At 43.0% G+C, this 17,164-nt stretch overlaps 1 protein-coding gene across 1 annotated transcript in view; it reads right to left on the bottom strand.

Annotated features, from left to right (window-relative positions):
• ADGRV1 (adhesion G protein-coupled receptor V1) overlaps positions 1 to 17,164 on the bottom strand; it is a 1,128,533-nt gene that overhangs the window by 760,730 nt on the left and 350,639 nt on the right. Inside the window, exons 45-47 of the mRNA XM_029573357.1 lie at positions 8,075 to 8,199; positions 2,173 to 2,336; positions 1,937 to 2,080 (exon numbers count right to left, since the gene is read on the bottom strand). Coding sequence (XP_029429217.1) covers positions 1,937 to 2,080; positions 2,173 to 2,336; positions 8,075 to 8,199 — 433 coding nt within the window. The remainder of the gene's footprint in view (positions 1 to 1,936; positions 2,081 to 2,172; positions 2,337 to 8,074; positions 8,200 to 17,164) is intronic.

Consider the following 17,164-nt stretch of genomic DNA (forward strand, 5'->3'; position numbering starts at 1 on the left):
TATTAGTTTTCGTAATTATGTATTATTTTTATGAATGTTTTCTTGTATATCACTTAGACCTATATTTTAGTGTTAAGCGATTCATAAATTTTAATAAATGTAAAATGTAAATGCAAATAAGGGAAGAAGTCAGGAGAGCATGGGTTCAGCTTTGACCCATAACCTCCTCTGCGATCATCTGCCTACCAGGAGAAGTTGGGGCAGGTGCTACATACACAAGGATGTCTGCACAACCTGAATTTTACTACAACATTTCAAAGTAGAACAGGACTCTCAGGAGCTCTTGAAGGGGCCCCAAGGAAGGATGTTCCTTTCGCTTGCTCCCTTCAGCAGCGAATTGCCCCCATAATGGAACTGCTCTTACCATCCCTGGATGAAGACAATACCAGTGGAGGCAGAGTTAGATATGCTGGAGTCCCAGGAAGAGGTTGAGCGGAGAGACTCTGGCTGGTAAAACAAAAACTAGCAGCTCTCACTGCCTCTCTGGTCTTAAAGGGAAAATCAAGACTGGTCCACCTAGTCCTCCCTAACATTGACACTACTCCCTCCCTCAACCCTCCTCATTGTAAAAACTCCTCCCCCCCAAATATACAAATGCAATATCAAAAAATAAAAGGACATGAAATTATCAACCAACTCACTCAAATCACACTCTGTTTAAAGAAAAAAAACACCCTCATTCAGTTTTTTTTCTCCTGATCCCTGCTTCTCTCTCTATCCGGTCTCTCTCCTCTAACTCCTCACAAAACCCATAAACCCTTCCTGCAGACAACCCCTCTGACACATATGCTGACAACCTCCAGTAAATTTTTGAGTCACTGGAACTTGCCTGCAAGATCCTGGAACCTGGAAGTCCAATACATTATCAGAAAGGGTATCAGGTCATCAAATTTTCTTGAATTTTTGGACCATTGAAAAAGCAGACAAATTTACATCAAACTATTTTTTGAAAGATTCACACATCTCTACATCTTAAAATGTATTGCAGAGTATTAGCAGTTATGCTAGTCCTGGAGGAAACTGGGTTCCTTGCAGGCTGTGATACCTATTATACGCCCCCAGCAGAATATAACACTCACCACATCAACGATTACTCTATATCCCTTCACCACGTCACGCCCAAATTGACTGCACCCCAGAAAGCGGGCCTTCTCAATTGCTGGCCCAACATTGTGGAACTCTCTACCCTCCAATTCTGCAATATCAGTAACCCAAAGGAATTCAATCAAGCTTTTAAAGAATTAATACCAACTGACTCTGGCTGTTAGTCAGCTATTATGTCCTTATTTAATAAATGTGCCTTAATGTTGTCATTGTTTTAAATATGTATATTCTATTTCATTATGAATTTTATTGATGTTTATATTACCCACCCCAAACACTGGAGGGCACGGGACATAAGTGATTTTAAATAAGTAAATAAATAGGTAGATAAATGCACTTAAAAGGAAAAAACATAGGGCCTAATATTCAGTGTCACTTAGCTGGTTAAGTTCGGACCTAGCCGGTTAAGTGAATATCTGGGCATGGTTAATGGCTGCCACTCAGCTGGCTAACTTTTTTCTAGCTAAAAAGCAAGCCAGCTAAATGAGGGGCAGGACAGAGGCATTCTGGGGTAAGGCACTTATCCGCTTAATTTAGCTGTATAAGTTCAGATATTCAGCATTACTCAACTGACCTAAAGTTAGCTGGATAAACCTATCCAGCTAACTACAGTATCAGATAGCTAAGTATATTCAGTGGTGTGGCCATGCTGATGCATATCTTGGCCAAGTTAGCTAGATAAGTTTCCTAGCTAAATTACATAGCTGCATAGCGGCTGAATTTTGGCTCCATTATCTTTATTTATGCTGAACCCTGCACATTACTCCTTAAAATAGCTACACTTTGCAAGCTTTGTATTTTAACATTATGTAAGAGAACAGAAAGCTTTTACCAACTGCAGCCTAGCTCCAGGAGTGAATGAGTAGATGCTGTTAATTGATGATGTTTGCTGTGTCCCTTTGTGAGTAATCACTAGGTATTGAGAGCCATTCATGTTAAATGCCATGCAGCTTTGGGGATTCTGGAGTTGAAAATCCTGCAAAGAGAAGTCTAAGGTAAGCAAATAATGTACTACAGAGGAGAGTGCACCTGTAACTATATAAGTGAGCTAAGCTAGGCAGAATTTACCTCCACTGGCACAAATACTCCTTGCCACTGGTAAATAGTTGAAGGACTAACTGAGGTCCGCAGCAGGATGCCATATAAAGAGTCTCTGACATGGAAGAAACACCATCTAGAAAATGACTTTCCTGGAAAGCTTTGTGTAATTGACAGCACAGTATTTTCTCCTTCTGCAACAAAAAGAAAGGCACCATCAAACATAGTTACTTTGTGCTTCTAAGCACTCTTGGTCGCTGACAACATAGTCTCAGGGATGGAAAAAGACTTTCAACAGCAAAACTCTGTTTTCTCCATTTTTATTGTCTTAGGGGCGGATTTTAAAACGAGCGCGAATAGCCTACTTTTGTTTGCACTCCAGGCGCAAACAAAAGTACGCTGAATTTTAGTAGATACGCGCGGAGCCGCGCGTATCCGCTAAAATCCTGGATCGGCGCACGCAAGGCTATCGATTTCGTATAGCCGGCGCGCGCCGAGCCGCGCTGCCTACCCCCGTTCCCTCCAAGGCTGCTCCGAAATCGGAGCGGCCTCGGAGGGAACTTTCCTTTGCCCTCCCCTCACCTTCCCCTCCCTTCCCCTACCTAACCCACCCGCCCGGCCCTGTCTAAACCCCCCCCTTACCTTTGTCGGGGGATTTACGCCTCCCTCCGGGAGGCGTAAATCCCCGCGCGCGAGCGGGCCTCCTGCGCGCCGGGCCGCGACCTGGGGGCGGGTGCGGAGGGCGTGGCCACGCCCCCGGACCGCCCCGGGCCGTAGCCACGCCCCCGTACCCGCCCCCAAAACGCTGCCAACACGCCCCCGAAATGCCGCGACGACCGGGCCCGCCCCCGACACGCCCCCCTCGGAGAACCCCGGGACTTACGCGAGTCCCGGGGCTCTGCGCGCGCCGGAAGGCCTATGTAAAATAGGCTTCCTGGCACACAGGGCCCTGCTCGCGTAAATCCGCCCGGTTTTGGGTGGATTTACGCGAGCAGGGCTCTGAAAATCCGCCCCTTAGTGTGCAATGAGGCAAAGGGTTAAGGGGCGGATTTTCAAAGGGTTACACACATAAATCCGGAGGATTTGGGCCGGATTTTCAAAAGGTTACGCGCGTAAATCCGGATAAACTTATCCAGCTAACTAGCCAAGCCACTCAGTGACTGAATATTGCCCCCTTCCTAAACACAATCCAACACCATATAAACATAACATAAGAAGTAGCCATACTGGATCAGATCGAGGATCTATCAAGTCCATCATCCTGTTTCCAACAGTGGCCAATCTAGGATACAAGTACCTGGCAAGTACCCAAACTAATTAGATCCCATGCTACTAATGTCAGTAAAACGCAGTGGCTATTCCCTAAGTCTACTTGATTAAAAGCAGTTTATGGACTTCTCCTCCAGGAACTTTATTTTCAAACTCTTATTTATAAAGTTTTTCAGGCATACAAGTTACAATATCATAAGCACATATAATCAATATATATATAACAGTGTTTTCCGTTCCCAATATCATATGAAACAGAAGCACATAGCACAGGCACTACAGTTTAATACCTCTGGTCAACATACAGCTGTATATTATTGTATTTCATTTGTTCATTTTTCAGGCCATAACGGAGGTGCTCAATGTCTGCAACATCCTGTACTTGGGCACACCTGTGGTCTAAACAATCTTCCGATGCCAGGATGCGAAACTCAATGACAAAGTCCGTTAGGGAACGAGACCTTTGGCGTAGGTGCAACAAGGAGGTACCAGAGACAGACTGTCTCCCGGGTTCGTCGAAGATGGTGTGGAAGAGTGAGACAAGGCGCTGCAAGTCCTGCAACACTGGATCAGCCCGCTCCCAGAGGGGGGATGCCTATGCTAGGGCCTTACCATCCAAGAAGGAAAGTATATAAGTTGTCTTGGTGAGATCATCTGGAAAGAGCACTGACTGGAGACAAAAGTGCATATGGCATTGGTTCATGAAGCTGTGGCAGAGTTGTGGATCACCAGCGAAGCAAGGTGGTGCTGGAAGGGGCAGCACTGACAGTGTAGTCGGCGGAGGAGCTGGGGTCCCCGCCACTGCGGATGACGATGTGCCTGGGTGAATGGTGGAATCCAGATGTTGGCCAAGGCGTTCCACTGCTGAGGCGAGGGACTCCAATACCTTCTGCTGCTCCAAGATTTTTTGAGCCAGGCCTGGTATGGCCTGCAGGGCCGAGGCCTCCGCTGGGTCCATGGACTTGGCAAACTGTTGGGACCTCGACGTGGGGTGTGGACCCTTGGCCTGAGTTGGGATTGACGCAACCTGGGAGGACGACCTACCGCAGGTTCCCAATGTCAGGAGGCGAGGCTGGTGGTAGACAGGGGCCGGCTGGAGCTTCACCACTACCAACACCGTTCCCTGCAGGTTGAGCCCTTGGGTGCTGGGGCTGGCTAGATATGGTGGGCCTCTGTATTGAGCCAAGGTCTTGGGCAGGCAGCAAGCAAAAGGCAAGAAGTCTGATCCGAAGTCCTGGGCAGGTGGCAAGCAAGCAGCAAGAAATCTGATCCTAAGTCCTGGGCAGGCGGCAAGCAAGCAGCATGAAGTCCGATCCAAAGTCCTTGGCAGGCAGCAAGCAAGAGACGTGAAGTCCAATCCGAAGTCTAAAGCCAGGAAGGTCCATCCGTGGGAGAAGGCGCAGGAAGCTGGAACGGGACCAGAAAGCAGGAGTGGGTACTGGAAGACAGGAGCTATAACTGGAAGGCAGGAGCAGGATATGAAGGCAGAACCAAGCAGGATCCCAGCAAGGAAACGCAGCACAAAGGGAACTTGTTGCCAAGTCGTGGAGGTGCTGTGGAACCAGGCCTAAATAGGCCAGGGTTGATATCATCCGGCAGTGCCTGTGGGAAATCGTGCTGCTGGCCCTTTAAGACGCAGCCACAGCCGCGAGCGCGCACATAGAGGAGGAGCCCGGCCAGCTGGAAGGCTGGCAGCGTTCTGCGCACCAGGGGGGGCCCAGCACAGGAGAGAGAGAGGGCCGAGAAGCTGTGACACGTCTGGGAGGACCCAGGAAATGACAGAGCGGCATCGGAGGACTCAAGGAGCCGGTCGGTGAGTGCAACTGTGCTAGAGCTGTAGATTTATTAATGGCCCCCTTCCAGTCATTAAGTCAAATTTGAACATGTTATGATCACTATTGTCAAGCAGCCCACCACTGTTACCTCTCACACCAAATCCTTCATTCCCCTAACAATTAGATTCAAAATGACTCCCTCTCTTATCAGTTCCTGAACCAACTGCTCCATGAAGCAGTTATTTAATCCATCCAGGAATTCTACCTCTCCAGCATGTTCTGATGTTACATTTACCCAATTGGGGTAATTGAAACCTCCCATTATTACTGTGCTGCCAATTTTGTTAGCTTCCCTAATTTCTCTTAGCATTTCATCACCCATCTGATCATTTTGGCCAGGTAGATGGTAGTATACCACTATTGCCATACTCCTCCCCAACAAACATGGGATTTCTACCCATAAGGATTCTATATATTCCCTTGCAAGATCTTATACTATTGAAATCTACTCTATCCCAAACATTAAGTGCCACCCCCTCCACCAAGTTGATCCACCCTATAACTGTGATATAATTTGTACCCTGGTATAGCGCTGTCCCATTGGTTATCCTCCTACCACCCCTACACCAACACCTTGTCTTTTATCTGATCTTGCAAACATTTACCTCCTCATGCTCCCTCCATTTCTGTACCAAGCATACCCAAATTCCTCACTCTGTTAAAAGTATGAGCAGGCTATATTAGGCCTTGTCCTCTTCAACTTTGATTCTTAAAAGACCAATACTTAATCCAACACATCCATATCTTATTTCCAAGCTCTGTAATAAACCCCTTAGCAAACAAAATTAATGAGGCTATTGTCTAAAAAAATTCAGCATCCCCATGCTCACTGAACTCTGGGTTTTAAACATGGGCCCTCCAAGCAGGTTACCCCAATCATCTTGGAAGCCCAGTGTAACTATACCTCTGCTGTTTGGGGTTTTAAACGCCACTTCCCGCAGGTTACCCCAGTGCTCTTTTACCATTGTCTTTGCCGCTAGATTTCCTTTGTGCTCATCCCACCCTTTTTTGAGCTGGGTGTCTCAGATCCAGAGGCCATTGCATTGGCATTCACGTTTTAGCCCCTACCAGAATCCTACCCATTCAACCTCACATGTTCTCACTAGTCTATCCTTCAGAAAGAAACTGAAAACCTGGCTGTTCTCTCAAGCCAACCAGCTTTACTCTCTCACCCCCTCTTTACCATCTCCTTCTCACCTGGCCCTTTAACCTCTTCCCCCCTGCTCCCTCCCCATTCCCTGCCACCCATCGCCCCTTTTGGACCCCTCCCCTGCACCTATCCAAAGGATTTTATGCTTGAACTGCCTATTTAAATTAAATGCTAAATCAGCACCCTATGCCGATCAATTATGGTCTGCTGTTTACATTACCTCTTTAGTTGAGTTACGTTAAACTAATTCTTTCCCTCTTATCGATCCCAAATTTATACTCCCTGTTTTATTGTAACTTTCTCTCTTCTTGTTAAATGTTTTTTCCCCGGTTCTGCTGTAAACCGGTATGATAAGACTTCTTCTTGAGCATCGGTATATTAAAAGAATTTAAATAAATAAAATAAAATAGTCTGCAGTTGACAACCTGGCTGTAAATGCTTCAGCCAGGTCAGCCTGGGAACTAATGAACTTCTTGGCTGTGGCAGCTAGTGGCTATTTGTGTGGGTGATTTTCAAAGACCTTTATGCAGGTGGATATAGAATTAGCTGGGTAAACAGGCCTGGCTGAAAAATTTCCCTCCTCAGAACAGCTAAAAAGAATACAAAGACTTTCAGCAGCACTAAAGAGAGGCACTCTTTTTTGGCATGGTTGGGTCAGAGGTGTAAAACAGTGCACATTCTTGGCATTTCCAAAAGCATGCCTCCTGTTCCCCACCCAATATAAAACAGCAGGTGCAAAGTACACAGGTGCTTTTAATTTGCATTCTTTATGTTAGCTCATTTGGAAAAAACGAACAATATGCATAGTTTCTGTTTGAAAATTAGCTACAAAGTAGGTGTAGTAAAAGTGTCCCCTGTGAGAGCAGTGGGAAGGAGGTGTAAAGTAGCCCACACATACGTTTTTGATAATTCCAAACATGTACACTGTTTTACTCTCCCTGACATATACCTGCCCAAAAGAATGCCCCTTTCTAGTGCAGCTTAACGCATATGTTGTAAACCCTCTGTGTGTGTTTTAGCTGCTCTGAGGGCAATTTTCAGACACAGCAATTTGCCTGAGTGAATCACCATTTATCCATGTAAATGGGATTTGAAAATTCCCCTCCTGAAGCACAACGTCAGGTTTCCTGGTTCTGGAGCAAGAGTCAGCAAATTCTGTGGCAATTCAGTGGTAACTTTTCATAAATGTCATCATTTTACATATTAAATGAATAGTTTTGCAAAATTTAATTAGAGTAGTTTTTCAAGTTTATGTAGGTGCATGTCTAATTTATGTTGCTCTTTTGGAGGGTTTTATGAGTGTAGGGAAAGGAATCTCGAGTATCAGTGTGGGGAAGGGAAAGGATCTCCAAGATGAGCAGAGATGGGAGAGGGAGAGCAAGGATTTCAGGGAAGGAGGGGGAGGGGATCATCTAATTTCAAATCCAGCCCTTGCCATGGCATCACAGGAACCAGCAATCCTAATTATAATGTAAGCCAATTAGAATTAAGGTTGTATACGCATGCAAGGTCATTTTTTAAATACATAGTAAAATATTGTTTAGTGGAGAAAGAAAACTATTCTTTTTCAGTGGATGTTATAAAGTTTTTCACAGCTCATAGAACATTACACAACAGGAATAAAAACCCAATCCTGGATGATTAGGTATGGCAGAGATTTTAAAGAGCTGTAACTTACTTATACCAATTGCAGTGCCTGAGAGGGTCTCCCATTCCACACTCACAGACATGTTGAGCCCATTGCTCCGGGACACTTTCAAATAAATCGTCCAGTTGCCTTCCTCAATTGACAGAGAGTTTGTCCTGAAATGGATACATAGTGATGTAAATAAAACAGGGGGCTCTCTCTCCTGTAAGTCAGTTCTACGGACTGACTTACTGCCTTTACGAACCTCTGCATCCAAACCTGATCTTTTTGCCATCTAGAAAAAAATATCAAATGACCTGCCAAAATCATAGGGAATGTACACAGAAGGAGAAAACCAAATGATTAAGTAATCGGTTGAGCTGCAGACTTATCTCAGGATTTAGTGGGTGAACAATCTTATTAGGTGTATGTGCTTGTTTCATCACCAATTCAAATCTGGTGCAGGCAGCAGTGAGTCAAGACATTAATATCTGAAAACCGACTTGAGTTCTATGTGACATGAGCTAGCAGTCTCAGTCCAGTTCCCTGAAGAAAGACATCCGCATTACTATAAAACAACCATCACAACTGAACTTTCATGAGACATCTTAGCAGGCAGGCCAAGGGTTCAATAGGTAATGAATCTGCTTTACCCTCTTAACCCCTATAAGTTGAGATACATTGGGAGGACAATGTAGGGAAGCTTGCATTGTCATTGCCTTTGAAGCACTTGTCCTGTGAATAAGTGGAGAACCTTGGATTTCAGTGACTCGATCACCTTGTCCTTTTGAGAACAATTTTCAGAGACATTTCCATGTGTAAAAAACATTTTGCATGCACAAATCGGCTGTCTGACAATGGCCTTTCCTCAATACATGGACTTTTAGCTGCATTAAGAGGTATTTTGAGGGCATGTTTTGGTTGGGGGAAGAAAATAAGACAAATATAGGGGCAGATTTTAAAAGCCTTACGCGAGCAAGAGGGTTACGCGCACCAAGCTTATTTTGCATAGACCTGGCGATGCGCACAAGCCCCAGGACGCGCGTATGTCCCGGGGCTTGAAAAAAGGGGTGGGGTGTGGGCGGTCCAGGGTGGGGAGGGGGAGGGGCGTGGCCAGAGGCTTTCCTGGGGCCGATAGGCTGGGGGATCGCGCGACCTACACCTGCTCATAGGCAGGCGCAACTTGTATAACAAAGGTGAGGAGGCTTTTTAGGTAGGGCTGGGGGGCGGACTAGGTAGGGGAAGGGAGGGGAAGGTGGGAGGAGCGGAAGGAAAGTTCCCTCCAAGGCATTTCGGAGTGGCCTCGGAGGGAACGGGGAAAGCCATCGGGGCTCGCCTAGGGCTCAGCACGCGCAAGGTGCACGTGTGCACCCCCTTGCGTGCACCGACCCCGGATTTTATAACATGTGTATGGCTGCGCGCGCATGTTATAAAATCGGGCATACATTTGTATGCGCCAGGTTGCGCGCACAAATGTACACCCGCGCATAATAATGTTTTTTCAAACCTGCACGTGCTGTTTTCCACGACAAAGTATCTGCAGAAGAAGCAGGTGCAAACGTCCATGCTCACTTTACACACAAGGCAAGATTGGGGCAACTCAATACTCTCAGGTCTTCCAATCTATGCTATTCATCCGCTTCAGATCATTCAAAATGTAGCTGCCCATTTACTAGCACACACGCCAATTCGTGAACATATCACTCCCGTAATTACAATGACTCCATTGGCTTCCAATAACTTTTCGTATACAATATAAATTGGCTACTATTGTGCACTCCCTTATCAATAATTTACATTCACCATGGATTAATGCTATAATGAAAATACTTGCCCCCTCTAGAGCACTGCAGTCATCTGGTCAAAACCTTTTGGATATTCCTTCTCCGAAGTCAGCTCATTTGGATAAAACAGGGGAACATGCTTTCTCAATAGCAGGCCCAACTCTTTGGAACTCACTTCCAAAGGAGCTCCGAAACTTGAAAGAGCCCAAGTTTTTTAAAAGAGCCCTAAAGACCTATCTTTTTAAGCAAGCCTACGAAGGTTAAACATAGCTTGTACCTTTTATTTTGGTTTAATTCTGTTCGTTTGTTATATAATTTTCAATTTTTCATTATTTTAGCTATTGATATGTTTTAATGTTTATTTTGTTATGTTAACAAACTAACCATGGATGTTATGTTGTACCCCATCCTGAATATAGGAAAGGCGGGTAAGAAAAGTTTTAAAATAAATAAATGAAATAAATAAATACCTGCAAACTTTCTCTCAAAACAAAGAGATGTTAATATTGAAAAAACGGAAAACGGATAACTTAACCAGCTAAAGAACATAGCATAAGAACTGTCATGATGGCTCAGATCAAGGTGCATCGAGCCCAGCTTTCTGCCTCCAATGGTGGCCCATACAGAGGATATGTTATCAGGGATATGCAGCAGGATAAATATCCTGTTGAATATCCCTGAATAAAGTTATGTGGGTATATGTAGCCAGATAACTTTGAAACCAGCTAGGGAAGAAGTGACATCACCCAAACAAGATGGACGTTTGAGCATTCAGCTTCTCGCTACAACCTCAAATTGTGTTATTATACAAGACTGAGCTGGTAAAACAATAAGCTTAGCATGACATCAGGCTGCTGCTTACTGCTGCTTACTTCACAAAAAAACATAGATCTATGTCAGTATTCCTACTACCAAGCGGATCGTGGTTTGATGGCCTAAGCAGCATGACGAAGCAGACAGAGAGATGCGGCAGAGGCGCAGCTTGAAGAAGAAAGCATGTTGACAATAGTGGATATGTGGGATGTGCTCACTAAAGAGGATTTTCTCAACTGGTTCAGACTTACATTAAATCTATTAAAGATGAGTTACCAGAAACTGTGTTAGAGTTTTGCTCTGAGCTGCTGGGTTTTGGGAAGAGAGTGGAGGATGTGGATGCATAAATGGAGGAACAAGCCTCATCTGTGACGCAGATCCATAATTCAGTGGCCAATCTGCATAAAATCAACATGGACATGGCTAATAAACTCAAGGATTGGAAAATAGATCCCGACAATATAATATAAGAATAAGAGGCCAGTCTGAAACGGAAGTTTATGAGAATGTATCAGTCGTGGTCCAGAAGATCTGTCAGGCTATCCTGAAAGAAAAAAGGAGGCTGGAGAGCAGAAAATACAGCATAAGATCATAATTCAATGAGCACACAGGGTACAGGGGGCTGCTTCTTGGAATAAGAACATAAGAACATGCCATACTGGGTCAGACCAAGGGTCCATCAAGCCCAGCATCCTGTTTCCAACAGTGGCCAATCCAGGCCACAAGAACCTAGCAAGTACCCAAAAACTAAGTCTATTCCATGTTACCGTTGCTAGTAATAGCAGTGGCTATTTTCTAAGTCAACTTAATTAATAGCAGGTAATGGACTTCTCCTCCAAGAACTTATCCAATCCTTTTTTAAACACAGCTATACTAACTGCACTAACCACATCCTCTGGCAACAAATTCCAGAGTTTAATTGTGCGTTGAGTAAAAAGGAACTTTCTCCGATTTGTTTTAAATGTGCCCCATGCTAACTTCATGGAGTGCCCCCTAGTCTTTCTATTATCCGAAAGAGTAAATAACCAATTCACATCTACCCATTCTAGACCTCTCATGATTTTAAACACCTCTATCATATTCCCCCTCAGCCATCTCTTCTCCAAGCTGAAAAGTCCTAACCTCTTTAGTCTTTCCTCATAGGGGAGCTGTTCCCCTTATCATTTTGGTTGCTCTTCTCTGCACCTTCTCCATCACAATTATATCTTTTTTGAGATGCGGCGACCAGAATTCTACACAGTATTCAAGGTGCGGTCTCACCATGGAGCGAAGCAGAGGCATTATGACATTTTCCGTTTTATTCACCATTCCCTTTCTAATAATTCCCAACATTCTGTTTGCTTTTTTGACTGCCGCAGCACACTGAACTGATGATTTCAATGTATTATCCACTATGACGCCAAGGTCTCTTTCTTGGGTGGTAGCACCTAATATGGAACCTAACATTGTTTAACTATAGCATGGGTTATTTTTCCCTATATTCATCACCTTGCACTTATCCTCATTAAATTTCATCTGCCATTTGGATGCCCAATTTCCCAGTCTCAGAAGGTCTTCCTGCAATGTATCACAATCTATTTGTGATTTAACTACTCTGGACAATTTTGTATCATCTGCAAATTTGATTATCTCACTCGTCGTATTTCTTTCCAGATTATTTATAAATATATTGAAAAGTAAGGGTCCCAATACGTTTCCCTGAGGCACTCCACTGCCCACTCCCTTCCACTGAGAAAATTGTCCATTTAATCCTACTCTCTGTTTCCTGTCTTTTAGCCAGTTTGAAATCCATGAAAGGACATCACCACCTATCCCATGACTTTTTACTTTTCCTAGAAGCCTCTCATGAGGAACTTTGTCAAACGCCTTCTGAAAATCCAAATATACTACATCTACTGGTTCACCTTTATCCACATGTTTATTAACTCCTTCAAAAAAGTGAAGCAGATTTGTGAGACAAGACTTGCCTTGGGTAAAGCCATGCTGACTTTGTTCCATTAAACCATGTCTTTCTATATGTTCTGTGATTTTGATGTTTAGAACACTTTCCACTATTTTTCCTGGCACTGAAGTCAGGCTAACCGGTCTGTAGTTTCCCAGATCACCCCTGGAGCCCTTTTTAAATATTGGGGTTATATTAGCTATCTGCCAATCTTCAGGTACAATGGATGATTTTAATGATAGGTTACAAATTTTTACTAATGGGTCTGAAATTTCATTTTTTAATTCCTTCAGAACTCTGTGGTGTATACCATCTGGTCCAGGTGATTTACTACTCTTCAGTTTGTCAATCAGGTCTACCACATCTTCTAGGTTCACTGTGATTTGATTCAGTCCATCTGAATCATTGCCCATGAAAACCACCTACAGTACGGGTAACTCCCCAACATCCTCTTCAGTAAACACCGAAGCAAAGAAATCATTTAATCTTTCCGCGATGGCCTTATCTTCTCTAAGTGCCCCTTTAACCCCTCGATCATCTAAAAGTCCAACTGACTCCCTCACAGGCTTTCTTCTTCGGATATATTTTAAAACGTTTTTACTGTGAGATTTTGCCTCTACGGCCAACTTCTTTTCAAATTCTCTCTTAGCCTGTCTTATCAATGTCTTACATTTAACTTGCCAATGTTTATGCATTATCCTATTTTCTTCTGTTGGATCCTTCTTCCAATTTTTGAATGAAGATCTTTTGGCTAAAATAGCTTCTTTCACCTCCCCTTTTAACCATGCCGGTAATCGTTTTGCCTTCTTTCCACCTTTCTTAATGTGTGGAATACATCTGGACTGTGCTTCTAGAATGGTATTTTTTTTAACAATGACCACGCCTCTTGCACATTTTTTACTTTTGTAGTTGCTCCTTTCAGTTTTTTTCTAACAATTTTTCTCATTTTATCAAAGTTTCCCTTCTGAAAGTTTAGCACGAGAGCTGTGGATTTGCATACTGTTCCTCTTCCAGTCATTAATTCAAATTTTATCATATTATGATCACTATTGCCAAGCGGCCCCACCACTGTTACCTCTCACACCAAGTCCTGTGTTCCACTGAGAATTAGATCTAAAATTGCTCCCTCTCTCATCGGTTCCTGAACCAAATGCTCCATAAAGCTATCATTTATTCCATCCAGGAACATTATCTTTCTAGCGTGTCCCGATGATACATTTACCCAGTCAATATTGGGGTAATTGAAGTCTTCCATTATTACCGCACTACCAATTTGGATAGCTTCCCTAATTTCTCTTAGCATTTCACTGTCCGTCTCACCATCTTGACCAGGTGGACGGTAGTATACTCCTATCACTATAGTCTTCTCCAACACACAAGGGATTTCTACCCATAAAGATTCAATTTTGCATTTAGTCTCATGCAGGATGTTTATCCTGTTGGACTCTATGCCATCCCGGACATAAAGCGCCACACGGCCTCCCGGGTGCTCCTCTCTTCATTGTGATATAATTTGTACCCCGGTATAGCACTGTCCCATTGGTTATCCTCCTTCCACCATATCTCTGAGATGCCAATTAAGTCTATGTCATCATTCACTGCTATACATTCTAATTCTCCCATCTTACTTCTTAGACTTCTGCCATTAGCATACAAACATTTCAAAGTTTGTTTTTTGTTTTATTTTCATTCTGCTTTTTAATTTATAGGGATAAGTTAGAATTTTTTGGCTCAGGTGAGTTTTTACTTACAGGCACTTGGACTACTTTTCTTATTATTGGAACCTCACTGTCAGGATGTCCTAATTCTAATGCATCATTAGTATCCTTTGAAGATACCTCTCTCCGAACCATGCGCTGCTGAGCGACTGTCGGCTTTCCCCATTTTCTAGTTTAAAAGCTGCTCTATCTCCTTTTTAAAGGTTAGCGCCAGCAGTCTGGTTCCCTCTTATATTATTGTGTGCATACACAGGTACTTGACAAGAGAGTGAGTGATGAATCAAACATGAAAGATGAGATTGGTATCATGGGATTTTTCATGATTTATCTTCTCTCACAATTTGTAAGTGCAAGGAGCTGAGGCAGTGACCACACTTCTATGTAAAGAAAATATCAGGTTCCACTGGCTTTTCCTGTGTAGACTGGCATTTACAAGTAGTAGAGTGATGGCAAAGATAATGACAGAGGTGGAAGCAATAATTATTTTACAAGCTGCAGAAATTGCCGTCTGGGCTGCAGTCCAGGCTCCTCTGAATTGAAAAACTAAAATGTCAGAGAATGGCAAAGAAGACCACAGATTTAATCAGAATCTAGAGGGATTAGCCTCTCAGCAATCAGGCCTGACCCAAAACGTTTGAGGCCTTGCTTGTGACCCTGTATGTAAGTAGAGGGCATTTATGCATCACTGAAAGTTCATGTTATTGTGTTTATCCCTTTTTCTGAGTTCTCAGAGCTTGGCTGGGTACTATTAATGGTTCACCAGTTCCTCCTGTAATTTTATGCCTATGGTTATATAAATCTAGAGATCTGGGCTGGGCATTAGGCACAAGTGTTATCTTTTTAGTCTATTTCTTAGGTTCGGTTTAAGGGGATGACAGGGAGGGTTAGGAATGGTCAGTCCCACAATTTTTGAGGTTCCGCTAGTCATGCAGCAGAACGGGGGAGGGGGAGAGTTGGGAGGGATGGAGGGGTGAGGGGAGGGTAATGTCTGGTGTTACCAGTGGATATGGTATCAGGATGTCTCCTGCAGTTAATACAGGGGATCTCATGAATGTGGGAGGCTGGGATGCTGGTTGGAAGTGGGTGTTTGGATTTGTATTAATACAGTGGTGTTGGATTGGGGTGTATGTTCCGATAACACTAGATGGACATTTAAACAGATATTGTAATCCTGATATGAGATTTGTGTCCTTGAATGTTAAAAGACTGAATTCCCCCCCTTTAAACAGCAAAAGATGTTCAGGGAACTGGCCTCATTAAAGGCTTCCATAGCATTCATTCAAGAAACTCATCTTCACAAAAGGGATAAAAGATTGTTCTCTTCTAATCAGTTTCCTAATATGTTCCTAGCATCAACTACATCTAGAAACAGATTCGGAGGGTTGGGATATCTAGAGAGCTGATGGTACATGTAGAAATGGTGTATAGGGATATGGAAGGATGTTGATATATTATTGTCAAATTGACCATGCATAATGAGACATATATCTTGGTAAATGTTTATTGCCTGTACAGCAATCAGAGAGAGTTCTTTGATGTTCTGTATGAACAATTGTTAAATTGCTCAGGTGGGAGACTAATAGTAGGGGGGAGACTAATTTAAACTAGGATTCTATTACTAGATAGTTCTTCCAGCTCCAACATGATTTCTAAACCCCACAGAGCAAGACTTAAGCAACTGAATGGACAAATGGCAGTAGGTTGACCTATGGCGCGTGCTCTACCCATCTTCCAGGAACTATTACTTTTATTCTAAGCCACACAATTCATATACAAGGATAGATTATTTGTGGTGGAAAAAACTATGGCTTCCAAAACAAAGGGGGCTGATATTGGATTGATTATTTGGTCAGACCATGCCTGTATTTGCTGGCATATCACTGACACTATAATTAATGAGAGAAGATATTGTGGAGATACAAGAAAATGAAATGTGTCAGCAAATACAAATAGCCATTAAAGATTATCTGTATATTAATGATGTAGAAGGAACCTCTCCAGCAGTTCTTTGGGATTGCCTTAAAGCAGTTATCAGAGGGAAGGTGATAGCTATTGCATCCTATAAGAAAAAAAGAAAAAGACAAGCATAAGAATTTGTTGACATAATCCTTAATTAAATTAGAATATAAACATAAACAACTAAAGGAATTGGAAGAGCTTAGACCTAAATTGCATATGCTGGAAGCAGAAAATAAAGTTTATAAACTGGATATTGTTAAGCAAATTTATTATGAGTCAGGGAACAGGGCTGGTAAGATTTTAGCTCAAAAATTAAAAGCTAAAACTTCTCAATCTCAGAAAGTTAAAACAAAAGATGGGGAGGATTTTTTGGTGGTAGATTGCGAGAGTATAAGAAATCAATTCACTCAATTCTACAAGGAAGTATATGCCAAAGATACTGGGATTACGGAGACAAATGCAGACAGATATCTTGAGGAAATTCCATTACCGTCCTTGAGAGAAGTAGGAGAAACTTTGGGAAAACCAATTTTCCACATAGAAGTGTTGTGGGCAATTAAAGACCTGAAAAAGAGCAAAGCCCCTGCAAGAAAAGGACAGACACCAACATTTTATAAAACTTTTAAAAAGTTGCTGGTTAACCCCCACTAGTATGGGGGTTTATCTGACAGAGGGGGAGAACTCATGAAAGCTTCAAATGTAGCTGCAATAATGGTATTGCCAAAGAAAGGAAAGATCAGACTTTGTGTAGTTCATACAGGTCAAAATCTCTCATCAAAATAGATTTGAAGTGTTTAGCCAAGATTTTAGCTCAGCGACTAAGAATGGTTATCCATCTACTTATTCATACTGATCAAGCAGGATTTATGCCAGGTTGTATGGCCACAGATAATATCCACAAAATCTGAAATCTTTGCCAGGCAGT

Source organism: Rhinatrema bivittatum, chromosome 1 (assembly GCF_901001135.1).
Source record: "Rhinatrema bivittatum chromosome 1, aRhiBiv1.1, whole genome shotgun sequence".
In the NCBI taxonomy this organism is placed as follows: Eukaryota; Metazoa; Chordata; class Amphibia; order Gymnophiona; family Rhinatrematidae; genus Rhinatrema; species Rhinatrema bivittatum.